Raw genomic sequence first — 24,414 nt, forward strand, 5'->3', positions numbered from 1 at the left:
AGGGATGTATTTCTCTCACATCAGTGTTTCTCTCTGTCTTTCCCTCTCTCTTCCACTCTCTCCATCAATGGGAAAATATCCTCAGGTGAAGATTAGTAAAAAAATAAAAATAGACCACACAACGAAAGAAACCATCCCTTGCCGAAACCGGTTTGGCTCAGTGCATAGAGTGTCGGCCTGCAGACTGAAAGGTCCCAGGTTCAGTTCTGGTCAAGGGCATGTACCTTGGTTGCAGGCACATCCCCAGGAGGGGGTGTGCAGGAGGCAGCTGGTCAATGATTCTATCTCATCATTTTTCTATCTCTCTCTCTCTCTCTTCCTCTCTGTAAAAAAATCAATAAAATTTAAAAAAGAAAAAATAAAAAAATAAAAGAAAGAAACCACCCCTCGGGTCAGGTCTTGGCTGGTCAGGGAGGTACCTGCGCTCCGGGTGAGTGGGTGCAAGGACTCTGCTTGGCTTCCCTGGGCAGCATCCTGGCTGGTGACTGGTTCCAGCCAGCACTGCCCTCAGGGGGGCGCAAACAGGGCCGGGGCCTGGGGATCCCAAATACAAACTCCCACCAAGGCTTGTGGGGAGTTGGGACCCAGGACTAGAGGGGGTTGGTGGGGATGGGGTGGGCGGGAGGTTTGGCTGTGGTGTTTGGGTGGCAGAGGCTTTGTGGGTTTTTCCGCCAGCCACTGACGGATGGCCAAACCCTGGCCCCACCTGGGGGTGAACCGTGGTAGTGTGCATGGCCCCACCTTGTTGCTCAGCATGTGGTCTGTCTGTGATTCATCCAGGGAGGCAGCCTGGTGGGGACAGTGGGGCGCTGGGCTCACGCTGCACTTAGTTGCAAGCTTGCAGAAAGAATCTCTTTGGAAATGTGCCGACTGGCTAGTGGGAGCCCGAAGGCCGAGTCACGGAATGAACAGAATCCTGAGGTGGCTTCCTGGCGCGGATCCTCACGTTGTCCCGCTCCCTGCACACATGAGCTGGGCTCGGTTTTTCTGCTTTCTCGGCCGGTAACCCACCTTCCTCCCTGCGGATACACGGCGGGCCGAGGTCCTCCGCGGAGGCGGCGGGCGGCGTGCTGATCACCGCCGCCAGCCGGGCTCGCTCCTGCACGCTTAATAACTATTTATCTCCCTCCATCACCCTCTTTCAGCCAGGAGTAAGCTAAGTGCTCCGGCAATTGGGAAAAATTGAAATCTGACCTTTATTAACTGGGTTAATTGTCAAAATCGATGCTTGTAAAAAAAAATATTAATGACCAGAAAGCGCCACTTTCAGAATTTCAGAGATTAGGTTAATGCTCAAGGAAGTATACACTTTGGCCTTTTGGACACATGTCATAAGGAACATCCGTCCCAATAAATGGCTGCCCGGGAGCAATTACATGGTTGTCCCTGTACCAGGCCTGCGGTTTAATTGCCGCTGGAAACGCTGGCTTCCGCAGCGACGGCCGGGAGCACCGCCTGATGCCCACGGCGGCGGGCACATCCGCTCGGGGAGGGGCATCTGTGCCCTCGGATTTCCTGGCACCGTCACGTTTACAGAGGAGAGCCCAGCCGCCCGGGGCAGCAGACGGATGGCACAGCGTGGCACCTCGCTCGGCACAGGAAGGAGGGCAACGGAGACCCCTCGATTGCCCAACGGAGGGCCGCTGAACCCCAGACCCTCTCCTTGCATCTTACTTGCCCTTTAAGATTGGCTGTGGTGGCCGAAACCGGTTTGGCTCAGTGGATAGAGGGTCGGTCTGCAGACTGAAAGGTCCCAGGTTCGATTCTGGTCAAGGGCATGTACCTTGGTTGCGGGCACATCCCCAGTAGGGGGTGTGCAAGAGGCAGCTGATCGATGATTCTCTCTCATCGATGTTTCTAACTCTCTATCCCTCTCTCTTCTTCTCTGTAAAAAATCAATAAATTAAAGAAAAAAAGATTGGCTGTGGTGGGTGCGGCTGTGCTGTTCCCGTCACTGGTGGCCAGGGCGCCCTAAACGGGACTGACAGGTGGCTTTTCAGCCATCACCGGGGTGGGAGTCTGTGGCCAGCTCTTTTCTGAGAACAGAAGAAAAAGAATGTACGTGAAGACCTGGTTTGGGGGTAACCCCCCAGGCAGGGGCAGTCCTCGCCCTCCGTGAGGTTCTGGCTGACCAGCACCCGTGTCACACACTGTGGGTGTGGGTACCCCCGAGCCCAGGACAGCGCCCAGCACATGTCAGAAACGCAAGCAGCTGTGGCTGTGCCAGCGGCGGGCACTGAGCGGAGGCACGTTCGGGAGATGTGGGCGGGGTCCCTGGGGCCATGTCTGCGTGTTGTCATCGGGGAGTCAGGGCTCTTGCTGTCCACGTTGGCCACCTGGGTGAGGGAGGAGATGGGGCAGCGAGCTGGTTAGGCCCCTGTGGGGAGCCGTGGACGGAGCACCTCAGTGTCCGTGGTGCTGAGAAGACTGGCCTGGGTGACTGCTGTGTCCCACCTTCACTGGCAGCAGGTGGCCTGTCCCCACCCAGCCCTGTCATGCCGGCCCACTGAAGTCACCGGTGGGCTTGTTCCTGGAGGAGGAGACAGCCTTTCCTCATGCGGAGAAGAGCGGAAGGCCAGTGCGCCCATCCTAACCTCGTCAACTTACACAAAACAGCCACGCCCACAGGCAGACACTGTGCCCAGCTGGCAGCTTGCTAACATCCTTGGCACCTGAGTCACCGGCTCCCCCAGCGTCTAACACGTGGCACGGATGTGAAACAACCTGGCTGCTGCCCCTTCAGAACCCGCTCAGCGCCGAGTCTCACAAAAAGAATACTGCAGCCCAGCCCGGACAGTGTGGCTCAGTGGTTGAGCACTGACCTACGAACCAGCAGGTCATGGTTGGATTCCCAGTCAGGGCACATGCCCAGGTTGTGGGCTCAATCCCCCGTGTGGGACATGCAGGAGGCAGCCGATCCATGATTCTCTCATCGTTGATGTTTCTATGTCTCTCTCCCTTCCTCTCTGAAATCAGTGAAAATGTATTTAAAACAAAACCCTGTAAAGGCTTTTGTGTAAACACCCCCTTTGCTAGAGCAGCCGGTAGAGTCCGGGTGCGTCCCTGTTCCTATGGCAGCACCTGCTCCCTCGGGGGGTCAGGCCGGAGAAGGAAGGCCAGTAACACGCCCTGAACTTCATCTCGCCAGGAACCCGGCTCAGAAGAGCCCAGTTTGGGATAAAACTCCCCTTTCCTTTTTTCCGGATAATTTTCAAGAACACCAGTTCTGGTCTTTTCAAAGTCCAAGGCGCTCCGGTGGGACTTCCTGCTTGTGAGATTGCCGATGGCCAAAATAAGACGCGGCGTTTCTCGCCCTTTCTGTACGGAAAAGCAGCCGTTTCTCCGGCCGCGTTCCTGGGTCGGCCTGACACCTCGGTGCCGGGGTGTGTGTGTGTGTGTGTGTGTGTGCCGTCTCCCAAACCCGCTGTGGAGGCGGCAACGATGAGGGCAGATCTCGCTGTTCCAGGGGCTGCCAGGTGGACAGTGAGGCAGAGGAGGGTGTGTTTGGAGGTGCTGTAAGATTTACTTGAAAATTTTAAGCCAAGAAGTTCAGAAGTGCCTGGTGGATGGTTCTTCATACTTTAAAACCAGGAGGGTATGCACTTCAGCTTCATCTAAATAACAAATACATATTTTCAGGGTGGAGCTGTCTGCCCAGTTCCGATGAGGCAGAAGCGCCGGGTGCCTTGTCAGAGCACATGCCTGTGCCAGGCACTTTGAGCGCACGCCTGCAAGGAGCCGGCGGAGGCCACAGCACCTGCCCTGTGGAGTTTGGCCTAAACCCCGCCCAGTAACCTCCCTGGTAACTCACACGGAAGAACCTGAGTTTTGAGAGCATTACACATTTACATACACACACATCCATGTATACATATGTACCTCTATGTATACATATACAAAACAGATGTATGATACACCACAAGGATGCCAGGACCCAGGCCAAGGAAAGTGACTCCGTGGGGAAGAGGACATTGGAGGCTGTTAGTCTGAGCTGATGCGTGACATGGAGTCAGCACCCTCCAGCCCACAGGTCCTGCCCCGAGCTCTGCGCACAGCCTGCTCTGCCTTCTCTGTTCCTACGGGAAGCAGCAATGGGGACAGCTGTGCTTGAAGGGGCTGCGGCCCAGGCTTTTCCAGCTAAAGCAGCTCCTCCGTGCTTTCCTCCTGCACCTGGACCTGCGTTCAGAGCCAGTCCTGCAGCACCTTCCCAATGGCCTGCCCTTCCCTACCCTCCTGTACACGCAGGGCCGCCCGTCCCCACTCCACTGCTCACAAATGGCGCCCGAAGGCCCCGCTGCCGCCTCCTCCGGTGCCCCCTCTCCCAAGCGCCACAGGGCCCACTGCCCATCACGAAACACGGCGCGCTCCACTCCGGTTATGGTTATGTGTCCGAACGGCTGCCTCACCAGCAAGGGAATCTGAAAAGCCCACAGGCCCTGGCAGCGCACCAAGAACACAATGTTGGAGTCCAGGCCTGAAGGGCCTTCGTGGATGGGCAGGTGCGAGCCGCCTGCCTGCAGTTTTGGGGGATTTTCCTCCCCACCCCCAGCCTCACCAAGATTTTCCGCCTCCCGGGAGCCGCTCAGCCGGAGAGACCATTGTAGCCAACGTTTACTGGATGCTCGGCAGGCAGGCACGGAGCCGGAAGCTCTAGCATGCATTACCTCATCTGGTCCTCCTGGTCCCTCAGGACCAGAAGGAGGAAGTGTGGACCCTCAAGACCTGTCCTAGGTCCTGCGGCCAGGAGAGCGCAGGGCAATCTGCCAGGGGACTGCCTCCCCCTCTGTAAAATGATGAATAAAACAAAGCGTGCGCCGATTTAGAATACCCAGCTGTCCCCAGGCCAGCGGCCTGTGCAGGCCCAGGCGGCCAGTTCGGCCCTCCACCATCCGCTCACACTCCCTGGGTGAGACCTGCCCTCTCACATCCTGAGGAGGCTCCATCCCTCCTTCAAATACAGGGCGACAGGCCTGGGGTCCTGGGCTTCCTCCCTCTGGCCCAGGCACACCGGGACCTGCGCTGCAGCTTCATCTAAATAACAAATCCACGAGTGCATTTAAATACAACTTGAGCACCTCAAATTCAATTTACACACAGTTTTAGGAATATATTAGATGAGGTGCCGCTGATTAAAATAGGGTGACCTTTAATGAGGTTATCGGATTCTATTCCAGACTCACCTGAAACTGACTTTTAACTAAAAGGGCGCCAGATCCTTGGGTCAGGTTATCGGCTATACCCTATTAAACACACTCATTCTCCAGATCAATAATATGAACATGGTATAATATATGCCATAAAAAGCATCTCAGCACTTTTTCTGAAACTCACCCCCAAACCACCACCACCACCACCACGTAAATCCCTGACGTTCTTTAGTCAACACAGTGCTGTTCTGGTGCTTTCTTTGACTTGGTTTTTCTTTTTTTAAATCTGTCACTTTAATATGTACATATTAACCTCCAAAAAAGCATGGTTTAGAGAAAAGGAATCCCTCATTTTTAAGTGACGGTTTAACTTAGCAGAACTGCCGGTGCGGGAACCTGAGGATACTGTGTCTCAGCCCACCTCTCAAAAATAATAAGTGACAGACCAATCTTCCAGTGAGCTCTTCCTCGAAGCTAAGGGCCTGGCAACCCTCATCTGCCAGCCGGTGTTCCCAGGAGCGACCTTCTTACTTCACCAACTCAGGGACTGTTGTCCGCTGGGACCCTAACGCAGAATCCCTCTTTGGCCCATAACCTCAGTAAGCGGACCCCGTGGACAGGGAGTGCATGGGCAGAACAGTCTCCACGTCTGACCCGCACAGATACGGAAGCAGGTGCGCAGCACAGCGAAGCAGTGTATCTGCAGCGTCTTCTCACAGAAGGGCGGAGACCACCCTGAGACGACCTACACGCTGCCATGTTCACCAGGACGGCACCCTCAAATTAGAATGTGCTTAAAGGGACAGCAGAGTCCACGTGAAGCTCACAGTGAAGAATGGCTTCTAATCGGAAAACTGGCGGCTTTCTGGGGATGTATGTCCCCACCCGCACCCGGACGCCACCCCAAGCCTTTACGTCCCTTAGAACTTAGCGTCCTCCTCGTGTTCCTGCCTCTCAGGCTCTGTCTGGAGCACCGGGCAGACGGTGAGGCAGGGCACAGGCCTCCATCGCCTCTGAAACCCCGGCAGGCAGCACGGTATGGCACTGCTCAGCCTAAATCCCTGCCTGGTGGTTTGCATAAAAGCTTGATTCAAAGAGCCTGTCCCACTCCAAAGAAAAGGAACAAATGTATTAATCACATTTTCCTTTTAATAAAGGCTTTTTACTCAAAAGTGTAGCTTTGAAAATCTCTAGCTTGTTGTGAAAACCAGAAGCGCCAGGAAGCCACTTCACTCTGAACCTGGGCGCGGAAAACATGGCCGCTGGGTCTGCAAACTCCGCTCCCAGCACTGGAAATCAAATGCATCACTTTAAGCGCAGGGCCAACATTTGGAGCTAGGAATGATGCATGTCCTACGTTGATTCAAGGAGAAAGGACACATTCTTAATACAGTAAACAAAACACAAAAAGTAAACAAATCTTCAGAAATCACTAGGGGTGTGTAATTATATAATCAGGGTTATCCTCAACATGTAAAACTAATAAAAAATAAGGCTGCCACCTTACTTCCTCCTTTGGTAATGGAGTGTTACATTTTTAGGAGAAAAAAGATTCTGCACAGACAAGTTTCCAAACCTCAAGCCCGTTCTTGGCTGTACAACTGCACCCCCTTCCCGCACGGAGCCCCCAGCCCCCAACACGTCCCGTTTGGCAGGAGGCAGAGCGGGCCTTCATTCTGGCTGTCACGATGACAGGCCCACAAAAGCACAGCTGAGAGAGGAGCTAATTCTTCCCCAGGAAGAAAACACTTTGCCCACAATGGCTCTGCACCATCTTCCACGGCTCCTCTCTGCCCCCTTCGCTGTCATGGTTTGATAACTTGTTTTTGCCTAAAAGCAAGATGGCAATCTTAATCAAAAGGGGAAGCTAGATTTTTTAAATAACTTAAAAAATTATTTTTATATAAAGCAGCAAAAACACTTTCCTCTCTGCAGAAAAGAAAAGAAAAAAAAAAAAAACCACAACAAAAATGTGAAACCAGGGACCACAGCGATGTCAGGGACTGTCCGTAACCCGGAACGAGCTCAGGCAGAGCGCCCTCAGAGCTGCTCGCTGACTCCCTCGGGGCTCTCCGAGGGCTCTTTGGCGTCTTCGGTCGCTCTTTTCCTTTCCTCTGGATCTAAACTTTCCTTTTCTAACCTGGTCCCGTTGGGAATAGAGTTCTGGCCACTCATGGGCCCGTTTTCCACAGCCTTTGCTCGGCTGACCACCTCGGAGAGGGTGAGGGCCTCCTGCACGCCAGCCTCCTCCTCCAGGCTGCGCAGGACCAGCGGCAGCCTCGAGTCCGCCCCGCCGCCCTCCAGCAGCCCTGGGTTACTCTCCTCATACTTGGGCAGCGGCGCCCCCTCCTCCATTTGCTTGCGGTAATACTCCCGGTTGGCAGCTGCACTCTTCACTGCCTTTTCCAAAATCTCTTTTTCACCCAAGCGCAACTTGATGGCCATTCTCGCACGAACAGAAAGGTCATGGTTTTTCAAGAAGGACTTGTCTTCCTAGGAAATGGAAAAGAGCACAATTAATCGCAAGAAGTTTAAATCCATCAAAACTACAGAGACAGAATGCAGATCAGCCGCTGCTGGGGGTGAGGGGCATGAGGGACATTTTGGGGGTGACATGGGTTTTAGAACTTGACTGTGGAAGTGGGTGCATAATGATATACTCACATTATAATGTACACTTCAGCAGTGTGACTGTGCTGTGTGTGAACTATCTGAATATATAAAAGGCTAATATGCTCAGTGTTCGATCCTATGACTGATTGCTATGACGCGTACTGACCACCAGGGGGCAGATGCTCAATGCAGGAGCTGCTGAGCTGCAGTGACTTCACAGTGGTGGTTCTCGGGTGATACACCCCAAAATCAGAGAGGAGGGAGCCCGATTCTTTGTGGGGTCTGATGATTCCACCTTTGGCCATGGGCTATGTTGTTGCTGGAGCACTGTCAGCAGGAATCTGGTTTACTGCACACCTGCCTTTGTGTTCCACACTGTACAGCAACTTTGCAGAGTGCCCTCTCGCACTCTGGGACCCCTCAGGGATGTTGGAGAGACAATTTCAGCCGATCCCCACAGGCCAGGCTGAAGGACCCCACCTTCTGGAGGGACCCCATTCATTCTGCAGATGCCCTTCGAGCCACAGCAACACCCCAGGTGCAGGTGGCCAGGGAGGGACCATGGGAGGTTGGCTCCAGGGCATGTCTGGCCCAATCCCGCCCCACCAGCCACCTTCTAATTAATTTCCTTTCAATGTGCACAAATCCATGCACCAGGTCACAAGTGCCTCAATGAAGCAGTCATAAAACAAAAATGAGGCCTAACTCAAATGATGCTTACCCATGGGACAGAGAACCTTTTAAAAGGAAGTGAGGTTTAGCCGGGACCGGTTTAGCTCAATGGATAGAGCGTCGGCTTGGGGACTGAAGGAACCCGGGTTTGATTCCGGTCAAGAGCATGTACCTTGGTTGCGGGCATATCCCCAGTAGGGGGTGTGCAAGAGGCAGCTGATCGATGACTCTCTCTCATCGATGTTTCTAACTCTCTATCTCTCTCCCTTCCTCTCTGTACAAAACCAATAAAATATATTGAAAAAAAAAAAAAAAAAGGAAGTGAGGTTTAAAAGGTTCTCTGGCCCTGACCGGTTTGGCTCAGTGGATAGTGTGTCGGCCTGCAGACTCACGGGTCCCAGGTTCCATTCTGGTTGGGGGCATGTGCCTTGATTGCGGCACATCCCCAGTGGGAGGTGTGCAGGAGGCAGCTGATTGATGTTTCTCTCTCATCAATGTTTCTGGCTCTCTCTCCCTCTCCCTTCCTCTCTGTAAAAAAATCAATAAAATATATTTTAAAAAAATAGATAAGATAGATAGTTAAAAATAAAAGGTTCTCTGGTCTTGTGCAGGAATGGGTCCAGGGCTCAGCCCTTGGCTGAATGAATAGGTGGATGAATGAATAAGAAACACTTTTGAGTTAGTGCCTCAATAGCCAACTCGGAAAGCACAGGTGAGAGCTTCTAGCTGTTGTATCGTGTGAAGTAGAAATTACAGAGAAGAATCAAATCATGTAAACATATTTTCTAATCAACAATGCCTCAATATGATTTTAGTGAGTGCAAACATGTTAAATAGGAGAAAAGAATTATAGCAATTTACATGTAGGAAGGAATCTCTTATTAAGCATATTTTAAAACATGACAAAGCTCAAATCCTCATTCAATCAAGTTACCTCACTGGTTGTCTTATATGTTTTTAAAAGAAGTGAGGCTCGATCTTCAAGAAATGTCCAGAGTTTGACCTCGTTGTCCCAGCTCACAGGATACTCAGAGTTACCCAAGGTGAAAATTTTGTCGATAGCATTATCTCCTAGCAAATGTTCCTTCAGTTCTTCTACGAGAAGCACAAACAGCCATCTGTTAGCGGGAACAGGACTCCTCATTCAAACAAGCAATCCACCTTACAAAACAGCTTCTCCAAAGACAGCTTTCCTGCAACTCGCCAGCCAGGCCACGTCTAGGCTCACCGGAGTGAGTGGGAGCTGAGCGTTGGGCAGGAGATCAAGGGGAGGGCTTCCAGCTGGGTCCGCAGGAAGCCTCCGTCTTCATGGTGTTTCTGAGGGGCACTAAGAGCTCTAGCAGGCTTAGGAGATACTTTCAAAAGACAATCTATAGCGGCATATGGACAACACCCTCCCTATAGCCGTGAGCTCTCTCATACCAACCGGCCAAAAAGACATTTAGGTGAACAATGTAAAGAGTGGAAACAAACAGCACCAGATCACTTGGCGAGCCTTCGAAATTATATCTGATCAGGACTATGCCAATAGTTGATCTGGCCAAGCTATTTAGCCCTACTTACAACAAGCCACAAACCTAAGAAAAACAAGAAAACAGACTAGAAACTTTAGTTAATGAAAAACGTGCGGATGTCCACTTGTCAGGAATTTAAGTAGCAATTACAAATAAACGCAAGTGAACATCTCAATTTCCTTCAACTGTATTTAAGAGGAAAGGACTCAACAACTGCTCAGAGCAGCTTCTCTCTTGGCACATTATCTTCAAAAGACCAAAACATGCTGTCCTATTCATGCTCAAGAAACCCACCGGCTCCTTATGCAATTATAAGACAGGATCTCTTTCAGAGCAAAATGCCCCGCAGCTGTCACTGTTTACAATTCAAATGCAAGGACTTCTGTTGCCAGCAAACCAAACTTTTATCAGTATTAAGAGTAATTCCAAGGATACATCAATTGTCTTGACATGACAAACTGTCTGACTAAAGAGAAATGGAAAGGAGAAAAAAATCACATCCAATCTAAAATGATTCAAGTAGTTCCTCTTTTTAAACAAGACAGAAGCTAATATAATATTCAAAAAAGAAATTCATTAAGTCACCTTTATTAGAAGATTGAGAATACTTGGGTTTTTAGATTTTTGATCCTTCAGTTTATATTCTTTTATAAAGTAACTAGAGGCCCGGGGCATGAAATTCATGCCCAGGGGGAAGGAGGTCCCCTCAGCCCGGTCTGCACCTTCTCCAATCTGGGACCACCTCGAGGGATGTCTGACTGCCCATTTGGGATCAGGCCTACATGGGCAGTTGGACATCTCTCTCACAATCCAGGACTGCTGGCTCCCAACCGCTCGCTTGCCTGCCTGATTGCCACTAACTGCTTCTGCCTGCCTGCCAGCCTGATCAGCCCGTAACCACTCCCCAGCCAGCCTGATCACCCACAACTGTCCTCCCCTGCTGGCCATCTTGTGGCAGCCATCTTTTGTCCACATGGGGGCTGCCATTTTGTGTGTTGGAGTGATGGTCAATTTACACATTACCTCTTTATTATATAGGGTGGAAAGTATTGAAAATGTTCCTTTAGTGGTTGTTTTTGGAAGCCCCCCAATACTGAGGTTACTGTTTTCATGTTTTTCCGTGACCGACCCATGCTACACCTCCGTGTGGGTGAGCTGAGGAGCTCGGCCTTCTCTCTCCGCCCCTTCCGAACAGGGAGACTGCACTCATTCCCCATTACTGGCGGGGCCAATGCCGCACAAGGGGAAAAGCGGCAGTCACCAGGAGAGGGACCAGGAACACTCAGGAAAGGAACCCAAGGCTCGTGCAGTGGGCTGCCTTCCTGGGCTTTCCTGTAACAGATGCTGGAGCCAGCCCTGTCCTCAGGGCGTTCCTCAGCTTCAGCTGCCACTACAGGAGAGAGCATCTGGTCACCCGAGGTGGCTGGCACCCTCGCTCCTCAGCCTGGCTCCGCCAGCCCTGGGGACCAGGATCTCTTCTGTGGATCATGTCATTTGCACACCAACAGCATCCATGTGGGATGCCTGGTGCGGGCTCTGGAATTAGCCGAGTCAGGCTCATCACCTGCTGGCAGAGTGGCCAAGCCCCCCGTCCTCTGTGAACTGGTGTCTACATCAGGCCTGTGGGAACCGCTCTCTCACCAGGTGACAGCGATTAGCATAAAGTATGAGGCACACTTAAGTGTCGCATGGGGCACGCAGTGGGTCATCATGACCATCGCCTCTTCATTATGAATGCCTTCAGCATATAAACTGTGAACTGAACTCTGTGCCCTTATATTACATGCAAGAAAAGCCCACAGTTAACCCCTTACTTGGCTCATTAAACAGAACTGATGAACCCCTACCTAAGCACGGTTACCCCAAGCTCTCCCCTGAGTGACGGCGAGGCCGCGCGAGAGAGACAAGTGCCACCCAGCGGCTTGGCAGGTCCTCAGTTGGTGTCTAAATGGCCCCTCTGTGTAGGACTAAATGTCCCCTACCTCCATCCTGGGGAGGGCCTGGTCCAGGCAGCACTTCTCCGGGACCCAGACATGAAGCCAAGGAGCTGGGGATGGGTCCCCAATGCCCTTCCCAGGCAGCTGTGGGCAGGACACTCACTTGTCTGTTCAATTTGACGGCCACTTGCTCGCTCGCTCCCTCACTCCCTCCCTCACCTCCTCCTACCGCTCTGTTTTGCACACATGGGGTTTAAGGGAGTTGACAAGAACAGCAAACACACACAATTAAAAATGAAGCCTCAGTACCCGAGTATGTGCAGCAGTTTTATATGAAAAAATAAAAAAGAAAAAGAAAATAAAAAAAAAAACAATCACACCAAGTCTCAGTAAGAACCCCAAAAGACTGTCTTCAGCAAACATTAACTAGATTCTCAATACATATATATTTAACTCTTGCCGTGACGGAGGATGGAGGTGGAGGTAAGCACATTCTGTGAATGAAGCAGACGGTTTGCAGCGGTATTTATTCTAACCCGACGCCCAGAATTGAAAGGCCTGCCGGTGACGTCGGGTCAGAGCCCAGAGCTGGCTAACAAAGGCAGCCCTGTGGCCCGCGGAGGCCGCTGCTGCCCAGTGACTTCACTGCGGACTCAGCGCTAACTGCTCTGGGCAGCGGAGAGCAGCACACGGCAGGGAAATGGCACTGCCATCCTGGGCAAAAGGCACCCCAACGACTCCCATTCCCAATGTAACTTCCGACACAGCCAGGCAAGCCAAGACGTTTTAAGTTTTCTTCCAACAAGGTAGGAAGAAATGAATATTGACAACACATCAAGGATTTAATAAAATACTGCCTGAGTAAAGTAGGACTTCTTTTTCCATTGCTGCTATCCTACCTCCTGCCAAAAGGTCCTTTAGTTTTCAGCAATTTTATCTTTAACCTGATCCCAATGCTTTACATTTTCATGAGTCTGGACAAGTGACCATTTTCTTCCTGAAATGACTTACCTTCGCTCATGCAGAACACCCGGAGAAAAGCCAGCAGCTGGGCAGAGATGGGCGGCTCCGTGAAGTGCAGAGCGAACACGCTGGACCTGCCGGGACAGGAAGGTCAGTCACCTGCTGGCTCCAGAGAAGCCCTCCGCTGCATCCCCGGGCCGCCCTCAGGAGCGGGCAGCTCCTCGCCGCCACTGCGAAAGCCCCTGGCAGGGGGGAGGCCGCTGACACACAAGACAGTGTGACTGTCTCTGCTGGCCGTTCTCACATTCTAACAGGCTAACCGCAGGTCGCATACAACACCCTAAGAGAATTAAGCATACCTGTGGTTCCTAAAAAATGTTAACAATAATTTATGTTGAGTTCACATTTTAATCATGAATCAAATATTGACAAGTTCAATGAAAAAAGGCCTGGATAATCCATTTTCATTAAGAATGGTTCCTCCGTTCCCCAGAGAACTAATGAATCATAATGCTTGTCCTCTTTATCATTTTGCACCTCCAACGCACTAAAATCTTAAAGAATTTAAGTAGGAATTCTTGAAATCACTGAGGATCACGACTTCATTACAGAAACTAATGGTGGCAAAGAATTAAATGAAACAAAATGATCCAGGTCATTAACCTTTTCAAGGTGAAAGACATTAATGATAGCAAAGTAGTTATTTAACTTGATGAGGATTTCAGGCCACATGCCCTGGAACTGCCTGGGAGGCTCCCAGTGACACCATTGTGTTTACGGAGGCGCTGGGACCCCACCAGGCAGCTCTGTGGGTAGACTGCTGTGCAGCGGGGATAAAGGGATTAAGGCCAACTGCAGAGAAGCCCCGTTAGCACACATTAAGCAGCGGTAAGCGTTTCAAGCAGCACAGCAAAGAGCGGGCCAGTTTTTTACGTACGTGGGGATGCCGGCGCGGGCCAGCACCTCGGCCTTCATCGCGTAGAGCCTGTCACTTTTACTCACTCCAAGCTTTATTTTCACTCTGTCGTGTGAATTATTGTCAAAGAAAAAACCACTGTGGATCACAAACTCTGCATTTGACCGAGTGCCATAAAAAATGTAAATCTGAGATGCAGCAAAGAAAAAATAAGGGACATAAAAGAAACTTAACATCAATTCTTAACACAGAGCATGGCAAAGGATCAGTTCTCGTACACTTAACAGACTGTACTCTAAGGCAACGAGGCAGATCTGCACTGACTTGGGTCCTATTCTGTAACCACCTGTGCTAGCGGGAGGTTTCGGCAAGGGGTGCAGTTTCCCCAACTCCCCACCTTCCGGGAGGCCAGAGCCTCACTCCCGCCGCCCAGGCCTCCCCGCACAGAAGGAGCCAGGCCTCCCTCACAGTCCTGCCCCTGGGAAACAGGACTATCACTTCACCAAGGCCCCCCACATCACCGCGCTCCTCCCCGGCTTTCCGTACAAGACACTCTAATGGAGTGAGTTTAAAGCAATGTCTGCCAGGAATTCCTACGGCAATTCTAACCTAGCAGGTTTCTGCAAAGAGCAGACCAGTACTTTGTTGGACAAACAGTCTTCATTTTGTCTCAACAGAAGGTCACTGATCTACACCAGTCCTGTTTTTGTTTTTTTGTATTATCTACTTGGTCATAAGACCAGTAGATAGTATGAAGTTATTTGCAGGTGGCTATTTTCAAATCTAACTGAAAGGTTTAATCCTGCCCATATTATTAAATAAAAATCACAGATTAAAGTACAAGAAGATAGATTTTGTAGTTCTTCTATGTTTTTATCAAATAGTCTTAACGGTTCTAGTCAACAGAAAAAAAAAAAAATGAAGTTTATAAACTGAAGAATCTGTTCTACTGTCATAACACAAAGTTTGTTTTCAGTTGACAACTTTGCAAATATTAGGTCAATTGTGCAAATAACTTCATTTAAGTCTTTTTGTTGTTGTGGATGCAAAGATCTGATGCAAAACACAATGTGTTTGCAGCAGCTTTATGCATTCCCAAACAATCCTCAATAGAAGTCACCCGTTTTTCTGCCCGACCCAGCATGAGCTCAGTGCCCACTGGCCCGCCCCCACTCTGGCAGCCGGGCCTACCTGTTCTCCAGCCCGGAAGTCCTGCAGAGCCACACACTCACAGCGGTCGTCCTCCAGGTTGTACCCAGTGGTGATCTGGGGGGACAAGAAGGGTTTCTCAATCAGAGGGTCTTTTTTGGGCAAGTAGAGAATAAAAGCTACCCACAGCTACTTAAAAGGGTGCACTATGCATGCTTTATAAAACTGAGCAAAGAACTAACTCCATGGTTATTTTAAATTAATACTATTTACACCAGAAATTCTTATGAAAGATTCTATACTTGAAAGACGTACTCTTAGGAAAATATATTCACCTAGAGGCCCAGCACACAAAATTTGTGTGCGGTACAGTCCCTAGGCGTGGCCTGCAATCAGGGCTATCTTCCTCAGCTGCCTGCAGCCTGCCCCGCCCCCTACCACCAACCATCCCCTGGTTTTCCAGTGATCAGTGCCTGATGGCCAGGGATCGGGGGAAGGAGGGGGGGGGTGTCCTGAGAGGTCGAGAGGTCGGCTGTTCCCGCCCTGCCCCTGATGTGGGTAGCCATCAGGCAATCGGAGCCTGCTGGCTGGGGAAAGGGACCAAGAGGTGGTCAGTGCACCTCATAGTGACTGGTCTAGTGGTTGTTCTGCCATTAGGGTCAATTTGCATATCACCCTTTTATTATATATGATAATAGATTATCACTTGGTCTAAAAAACAAACAGACCATTTATTACAAAGTTCCTGTCTTGGGCCTGGCCCCCAGGGCCAATGCTGTGGCTTTAGAAGCTTGGATAACTCCATTGACTTGCAAATACTGTCTCTACCTAATGTCTGGCTTTAATGAAACTTAAGTGGGTTTTCCATAGAGAAAGAATAAGAGAAAAAGTAAAGCTCCATTTCTAACTTATGGGCATAATTTACTCTGAAATTAGAGAAATTAAAATGTTCAAGTAAGCCCAGGAGAAACAACTTAGTTGTACCCTATTCACTTTCTGCTGAGAGCTGCCTTGTGAGAGTCCCTAAGCCCATTACGGATAAATACCAAACCCGCACCTCCCCTTAATCCCTGGGAGGGGGGTCAGGCAACGCCAAGGCCTAGGCCTCATGCCAACAAGGCCGTGTGTTTGACATGCTTGGTCTCGGCACTCAAGTCATAAAGAACTCTGCCCACCTCAGGGGGCGGCATTTTGTTTTCTAATTTTTCTTAGAGTGTTTCCTCCTGGGTCAGGCCCCTCCCTGCATGACTGAGGGCCCGGTTTTGCTTGCAAAACCTTCCAAGAGGCCCCCAATTCCAGGCCTGTCCTCCTGCAGCCCGAGCAATGGCACAGTGATGCCTTCCGTCCAAAACTTTCAGTACTCCGCTCGCCTGTGGAGCCTCCTACATGCCACTGACCTGCCACACCAGCCACCCTCATGCTGGGAATTACCCTCTGCTCCTGTTCCTCCAGAGACCCACCCAGCCTCCTCTGCACCCTGATCCCCTGTGCTGACACTCACCACCCACCACAGGCATTTACCTGCATGTCGGCCCAGCCAGGCAGAGCAGGAGCTCCCCTTCACCAGTGTCTGGGGGCTCAGCACGCTGCACCTAATACCTGACACTGCCTTTGAGAATCCTTCCTTGATGCACAAACCCCAGGCGAAAGAACAGGGCCTTCTTGAGAGGCTGTCCCTCCCCCACCCTAGACTGTCTGTAAAGGCTCATTAATTACTTTTGAACTCTTCATTTTGCCCTAGAGAATCAAAATTCAAGGCAAACAAGTGTTACTTGCTAAAAAAGGTACCAACAGTTTGGGTCCAAAATATAAACACCTCGAGTCTAGGGATCAAAGACCATGTGACACTAAATGTTAAACTCAACACCCCCGAAGCGATGGGTATCTAACCAGTATCTAGAAATCCTCCACACTGCTGCAAGACCAACAGGAACAGGAGAGCCATGAGAAATAAATGAAGCCAGGTATTCTGGCAGAAGAGCTCCATGAAGTTCCTACTCAACATTGAAATAACATTTTGACCCCAAACACGACTTTAATAATAAGATATGGGATAAGAACTGCTGACCAATTCCAGCCCTGACGGTCTGGAACTCCAGTGTGGCCACACAAAGATGCCACAGGGCGAAGAGACAGAAAGGCAGTCAGGGAAAGCAGGAGGGACAGAGGAAGGGAACAAGGAAGTGGGAAAGGCCAACAACGCATAAAAATGAGCAGGTCGAAATGCAGAGAAATAGGACAGGAAGGGAGGCTTATGGAAGGGGCGCGAGATGATCTTGGGCAGGGTGCTGGGGACAGCCTCGCTGGAGGAGTGCTGGGAGGAGGCCTGGAGACGGCCCAGGACAGTGGTACAGGCAGAGGAACAGCGGGTGCTGAGGAACCACAGGGAACTGGGCCTGTGTGAGGGCATGTAGTGGGGACAGGTCTCTGCTACTGGGAAAACGTGGGCTTTTACTGGAAGACTCATGTGAATCTAAATGTTGTAGATTTTTCAAGTCAAACGGAAAGACCCTGAGAAAGAGCTTCTCTCAATTCTGCATGAGTTTCAAGGCTCCTACACCTTCACTGCAGTCACACATTCAAACGGTCAGGGCCGATTACCCCAACACAGTATCCCCTGGAGCTCACACAGTGGCCTGCACCCCACACAGCAGTGTGCTTCTCTGTAAATTCAACAATCTCCAGACAGGAAACCTGCTGCTTCATGAATTCTGAACAAGACACGCTGCAGTTAAAGACATATTATCTCTCACAGCTTAAAACCACGTCTCATACACCTGGTGAATGTTTCTGCGAGTGGCCAGAATCAGTTCATGCTCACAGAGCCTGTAGCTGGGAGATCTGACTAGCCTTCGTCTCCTCCTGCTTCCCGTGCTCCTCACTGCACCACTGCTTCCTGAGCAGGTTTGGAGACGTTGGAAGCACACAGCGTTGCTGGGTTACAAATTTCTGTCTACTCCCTCAATGACAGTCAGAACAGACAGACACCAACTGTCAGGATCGACACACACAGAAGAAAATCTACTGTCTGAAAAGCCAGCCTTAACTTCAAGTACCTTTTAAAAAGAGATTAGCTGCTAATGCATAGCATACACAGTTTTGCAGTGTTAAAATAGATTCTTAAATTCTATCAGACGAAATTTCCCACCAGGGTGCACAATTACAATGAAAACAGCTCCACAAAGGGGTAGGTTAACCGTAAGAAAGGTTAACGTAGTGGTGGGTAAACCTGAAGGTGAGCAGTGTTTTTGCCAGGACTGTGGAGAGTTGAAGACGGTATTTAGAAAAAATACAGCATGAATAGTTGTCATCAATGCGTTATTTTTGTTTTGAGACAATCTAATTTTTTCTTTACTTTTCGAGGGAAAAGTGAATAGTTTAACCCGTTTACACGAAAGCAACATAAAAACCAGTGTGTGCGGGAGTGTGTGAGTGTGCACACGCGCAGTGAAGGTTGGGAGAGATGCACAGGAAGCCCTCACTGGTGACCTGGGAGGCCCCGGGCAGGGGCCCTGCAGCTGGGCAGGGCTGCATTCACAGCACCAGCTTCTGGACTGTTTTAACTGGTTTTGTGTGTTTACAATAAAGCGTACTTTTAAAAATTTAGATATAAAAAAACCCATAATGATCAATCAAGTTTGGGAAATAATTAATCCAAAATAAAAAAAAAGGAAAAAGAAAAATACTATAGTCAAATATTAAAAGTTATTTGAAAATATTAAAACTTCAGTATTATGATCAGTTTAAAACAGCTCTGAAGGGAAAGTAAATTCAGAACCAAGAATATAAAATATTATCATTAATGAAAATTAATGGTTAAGCATGCTACTATTCCTCAAAATGGCTAATGATATTAAGTATATATAAATTAAGGCAAAAATGTAAGTGTAAAGGTGGGACTACTTTGCTATAATTTCAGCGCGTATTTGTTGCTAGACCTTCTCAGGTCAGCAGGAGGGTATACAATTTTACACATGCACTGGCTGTTTTGTGAAATTAAATGTGAAATACTCATTTACAGCATTTTCCCATTCTATTTATAATACTCCTAATGATAACAAAAAAGATAACATGAAAAAAAATTAACCAAACCAGTATACCAGTATAAGGCTTAAAAATGCAAACTATTGTGAAGCTGATCCTATTTCGATGCGCTAGCATCAGGAACTCTTTCTCAGACACCCATCTCTCAGCAGAGCCGTCAACCTCACTGTTACTTGAAATCCAGGGAATGCTGAGAAGCACAGAGCAGCTTCCTCCTTCTGTGCATCGTAATTAACAATCGTCATAAAATTTGTTTTCTTCGGTCTGATAACACCAAATGAGTCCTTCAGCCAAGGCACCCCCGCCCCAGCCCCAGCCCCAAACAAAAGCAGCTTAATAACTGGGGCCACGGATGTGTCAGGGTATCAGGTGAAGGGGGGGCAGGAAGGAGCCACAGAACCGTACATAACTGGAGTCCCGTCAGCAAAGGAAGCAAACAAGGAGCATAAAAGGGAAACAAGAAAGGTTTTTCAATAAATCGGTATTTTAAAAAGAATAAGAAGACAAAAACTCGGTTTAGCCTGATGTTCAATAACGTAGGAAAATTAATGGTTAGGCTGGAATGATGGCTTCACAAATAAATGCAGTTCACTGCGGCTTTCAAAAGTGATGTCAGATTCAAGTTCCCGGTCGGTGCTCGGATTAAGAAGCACACGGAGAGAAAAATACCAGCCTCTGTTTGTGGGCAGCGGGAGGGGTGTCTGCTCCCTTTGGAGGAGGCAATCAGGGGGGAAAATGGTTTGTAGGTGGAATGCCCACTTTCAAGTTTAACCACAATGGCTTCCCTGATTAAGCACAACGCCGCGGAGGTCATTACCAGGCCATTGGTGTGATTGCACATGTCCCACAGAGGAATGAGAGCCAGGGTCACCCGGGAACCGTCCTCCGTGGGAATCTGGTTTTGTCGTGTCATCACAGAAGAGACTGCCCACCTGCACGAAGCAGAGAAAAGGTGATTAGGGTCAGGACACCTGAAAGCCCGTCCCAGTAGAAACCTGAGCAGAAGCTGAGGCTTGCCTGACTGCTCCCGTCTCTGTAAAAGCCTTCCTAAGTGACAGGGGGCTTCCTCCTCAGCATTTAACATTAACCCTGGGGCTGAGAGCAGGAAGGGGCGGTGGAAGGAAAGGGAGTCGCGGGGAGTCCAGGAGTGAGCTACTAAGGCAGAATGTCCCCACCAAGTCCGAGGCCTGGAAGGAGACCCTGGAGGAGGGCCCAGAAAAGTTCTCCCGCCCTGGGCCTTCTCTGCCCCATCAAGACGAGCCCTGCCCTCTTTTACCCAATGCTGAGTCTCTACCTATGTGAAGCCTCAGTGAAAAGCAAATAATATAACTTTTTTTTTTTAAATCAGAAATCCTTTAAGAATGCTACAAAATGTGGAGTGCTGGTTTTTATTATATTGTGCAGTGAATTAAATCATTTGTTCTAAACAAAGACCAAACTTTACACCAAAACAGTCTCTTTAAAAAGAAAAAAATTCTCACGACCACCCAAGTATATCACTTGGCTGCCTCAACTAATCCCCCACCATTACAGGTGAATGGCAATTTCTCCTCGGCTATTAAAACGCTGACACCGGTCCCAGCTGTCATCATAACTTCTGAAAAGACGGTCTCTGTCTTGAGGTTTTAAATGGCCACACAGGTCACTTCTTGCTGAAGGATTTCTCACTTCTCAGAGCCCAAATTCACTTAGAAACCACCCCCAACACACACACACACACACACACACACACACACACACACACCATACCAACCTGTAGTCTTCGTAAGTGAAAGAATCCTTCAAGGGCAGTTTGTTGGCATGAGGATGGGTCTGGGAATTAGAAGTTTTAGAAAGCAGAGGTGAGAAGAGAAAGGGAAAACAGAAATCAGTCAGCAGAATTTCATTATTTAGCTGCCTAACAGATCCTAACAAGAGCCAAATGAAGCAGGAGGCGTCCAGCCGCTGCTGAGGGATCATCATGCTATTATGCTCTCATACATCACTGTCAACTTAATTTGTTGTGCCCAGCAGCCGCCATAAATCTGCTTTTTCCTCCTTCCATACCAGAACCCATGGACATGGCACAAAAATAAAATTTAAGGTGGACTGACTTCACAAAAGGTAGGCACGCCCACTCGACAGAAACCTGGAGCCCACCAAGTCCAGCGTCCAGCATGCGGACTCCCTTTGTGTCTTGTGCCATAATGTGCTGCACGGCCCTTATGTCTAGATTTCAAATCTCCCCTTACATCAATAAAAGGGACAATTAAAGGCACTCTAATAAATGGAAAGTTCTTTCCTTTATCTCTGACTTAAATCATTTGGATGGGAATCAACGTGCTATGTGCAAATGAATCTTCTACATGGTAAATGTGGCTCCAGGACAGAAAACCAGGAAAAACACAGTTTTGTGAAATTACAAAATAAATTTTACGAACACATTTCTTTTTTCTTTTTTTTAAATTGAGATCGCATATTTAAATTTTACTACTTATTTTTCTAAGCAAAAGAACATTTAGTAAAAATATCCAAAACTTCACACTTACGAGAAAATTTTATATATTTCATATTTTCTCTTCACAACACTCCCCTCCTCTGCACCTTAAACCTAGCAAGCACTTAAAAACTTTGTTTCAATTAAGGAATTAAAAGCTGTATCAGTATCATTTTAATCTTCAGTTTCAATTACAGTCTGATAGACAGATTGCAGTAAGTGATCAAATGAACAAATGGTGATTTCTGAGATACAAATGAAATTCTGCTGTTCTGTGTCTGCACCACTGTTAATGCATGAAGCTCCATGTAGCACGCAGTTTTTACTCTTGACGCATTAGCATCACAAGTGCACAGTAATTTATCATCGCTCACTGTAATGTACTCCCTGGCACCGTATGCAGGACAGTAGGGGATGAGGTAAAAGTGGCTCAAACCGTAAATCAATTAGAAAACAAAAGCTTGTGCTCAGTGCGCAATTTTAGGCAAATTATATATTACAAAAGGCTGCCAATTGGGTGTTAGCTCCCAGGTGCCCGCAGCTCCCCTCTAATCCCTAACCCAGTTTTAACCCTTTGGAAGGAAAGTCAACATATAAAAATAGTCACGTAGCTTTTAAGTGTTGTAATAAAAATGAAATTAAGAAGTTTTAAGCCAATACATAAAATAACGTGCTGCCCTGGGCATTTTCTAATCCCCCAGGAATATCAGGAAAGCCTATCTTTGGGATTAAAAGGATAGATGCGTGCTCTGGTTTCTCTTCAGATCGCATAATCTTTCGCCTTTCACTGAAAAGATTGATGCCATGGTCAGCCAACTGAGGTGGGAGAACCCAAGAGAGGATCGGAGCGTCTTACTCCTCTTCTTGCAACAACGACACGCATGGCTCTGCCCTGAGTCTGGAAGACGTTTTCCACGGAATTACAAAGCCTAATCACAGCAGGGCTCGGGCTTTTCCTCACACAAGTACAAGCTCAGCAAGAAGAACTATCCCTCTTTCCAAAACTAATTTGATGATTAAAAGCACCAAAGAAAACCTCAGAAATTCTGTGGCTGAAATTTCCTTTTGCTTACAACGAAATAAAGCCTCCTATCCCCGGCACATCCCACCTCTTTTCAAACTCCAGGAGGTGAAAAGCATTGTTGCTTTTCTTACTTTAAAATATTTTAATTCATTTAAACTGTGGAATGCACTATGGTATTTTGAAAGTTGGTAAATTCCAATGCTAAACCCCATAAGTATTCAAAATTTGATTCCCTCCCCCCTTCCCCAAAAGTTCGGCTTATTAAATAGGAGGGGAAAAATGAAAATTCTCAAAACTCGAATGCTTTGCTGTCAAAACAACTTGAAAAAGAAGCTCCCGACACTCAACACTGGAACATCTTAAATAGCTTCGGACGATACAGAAACCATTCAAATGACAGCAACCTCCTTAAAGATGAAAAAGACAAAGCATTCACTCTACAAAATGTTCCCCTTCCTTTGTATCCATTTCTTACCAAAAATATAAGTTCATGCTCACAGTCCTGATGAAGTTGTAAAGAAAACTCAAGAAAAATGCACAAATGCTTTCTTCAGATTAAGAATATTTTGGCTGTGGGGTTATGTAATATCTCCAGAATCTGTCAGAAATAGCTGTTCTTATCTGCTTAAAAAAATACAGTGTGCCTACTGCACATAATTCTGGTCGAAAAAGCTACCGCCACAGACGCATGAACCTAACAGTTACACTGAAGCAAAATGTGACAGGACCGAGAAGGCGAGAAGAGAAAGGCGAATCACTCCCACTTCACCAGGGCTCTCACTACTGTGGCGCGATCGCCACCTACTGGTGTCAGGGTGCACAGGCGGCAGTCACACCAGGGCAAGGCTTTATCTAGCATGGCGAGGCTTTAGCTTTACTCCAGCAAATCTGTTTCCAAAAACACCTCCTCCACCTCTTAAAATTATTATGTAATAGTTTTACAAGGATCTTTAAACAAGGAAAAATTAACAATGATTTGCATATGGAAAACATTTAGCTCCGAAAAGAAATATTTCCACATATCCAGAAAAAAATGAACAATAAGAAAAATGTCTATTCCAAACCACTCATTGTTGAAGCTCTGGAGAGTGATATATTTTAAAACACTGGACAGAATGATACGGTTGTTGTTGTTGCTTAGAAACCAAGCCTGTGGTAGACCAAGTTAAGGTTTAAAAATATGTCTTGTAAAAACTGTAATCTTAACCTGAGGTTACCTGATAGTTCCTAAAATGTTCCTAGATGCCAGTATTGAAGCTCACACTTTAAAGGAAGAACAACTGATTATTCCTTATTTTCTAGAGCAAAATCCTGTAAGGATTTTGCTTATCATGATATACCTTCTCCAGTAGAAGGTATTATTAACCTGTACTTAAAAAATAAACATATAAATTAAAACAGAAAGCTTACTCTCCATGGCCAGTTAGCTGGACAGCTGTGATACAGAGGGGTGCAGAGGGGGTGTCTAGCCGGCTGGGGCGCCAGTGAAGGAGAGATCTTGGGGTCTGCCCCAGCAAATCCCCTCCACTCCTCACACACAGGACGAGAAACCAGCCATGGACTGTCTGCGGCTTTTTAGGCGATTGGTAGTTTCACTTTCTTGAGCATTGTAAGCATTTGCACTGGGAGAAATAACAATTGCCATAGCTCATCATCAGCTGAAAGAGTTTGCTTTTAAGAGAGGGCCTCATTGTCTGTGCCCAGCGGCGCCCCAGCGAAGCCCTCCCCACGCCCTTCTCTAGGAGGGATTCAGATGAGGCACAGTAATATTGTACCTCGTACAAAATAATCACTATGTTTGGGAAAGATTAATATCTAAAATCATTTGTTTGGCTTCAATAAAAAGAAGTAATATTGCTAAATATGTAAGTATGACATTTTGAAGAATTTACCATATTGCATGGGTCTGGTAGCTATGCTTAAGGAAATTAAAAAGCACTACAGTCAGCATATTTGATC

The 24,414-nt window shown here is 48.2% G+C and overlaps 1 protein-coding gene across 2 annotated transcripts in view; it reads right to left on the bottom strand.

Moving 5' to 3' along the window:
• Positions 1-6,276: 6,276 nt before the first annotated feature.
• Positions 6,277-24,414, bottom strand: part of SETD3 (SET domain containing 3, actin N3(tau)-histidine methyltransferase) — a 60,401-nt gene continuing 42,263 nt past the window's right edge. For both annotated transcript variants that reach the window (XM_084887682.1, XM_084887681.1), the window contains 7 exons: positions 20,709-20,767; positions 19,773-19,887; positions 14,954-15,028; positions 13,784-13,950; positions 12,895-12,980; positions 9,367-9,527; positions 6,277-7,640 (listed from right to left, as the gene is read on the bottom strand). In XM_084887682.1, coding sequence (XP_084743808.1) covers positions 7,188-7,640; positions 9,367-9,527; positions 12,895-12,980; positions 13,784-13,950; positions 14,954-15,028; positions 19,773-19,887; positions 20,709-20,767 — 1,116 coding nt within the window. In that variant the 3' untranslated portion in view covers positions 6,277-7,187. The remainder of the gene's footprint in view (positions 7,641-9,366; positions 9,528-12,894; positions 12,981-13,783; positions 13,951-14,953; positions 15,029-19,772; positions 19,888-20,708; positions 20,768-24,414) is intronic.

This window comes from Pipistrellus hanaki, assembly GCF_964339955.1.
Source record: "Pipistrellus hanaki genome assembly, chromosome: 1".
Lineage (NCBI taxonomy): Eukaryota > Metazoa > Chordata > Mammalia > Chiroptera > Vespertilionidae > Pipistrellus > Pipistrellus hanaki.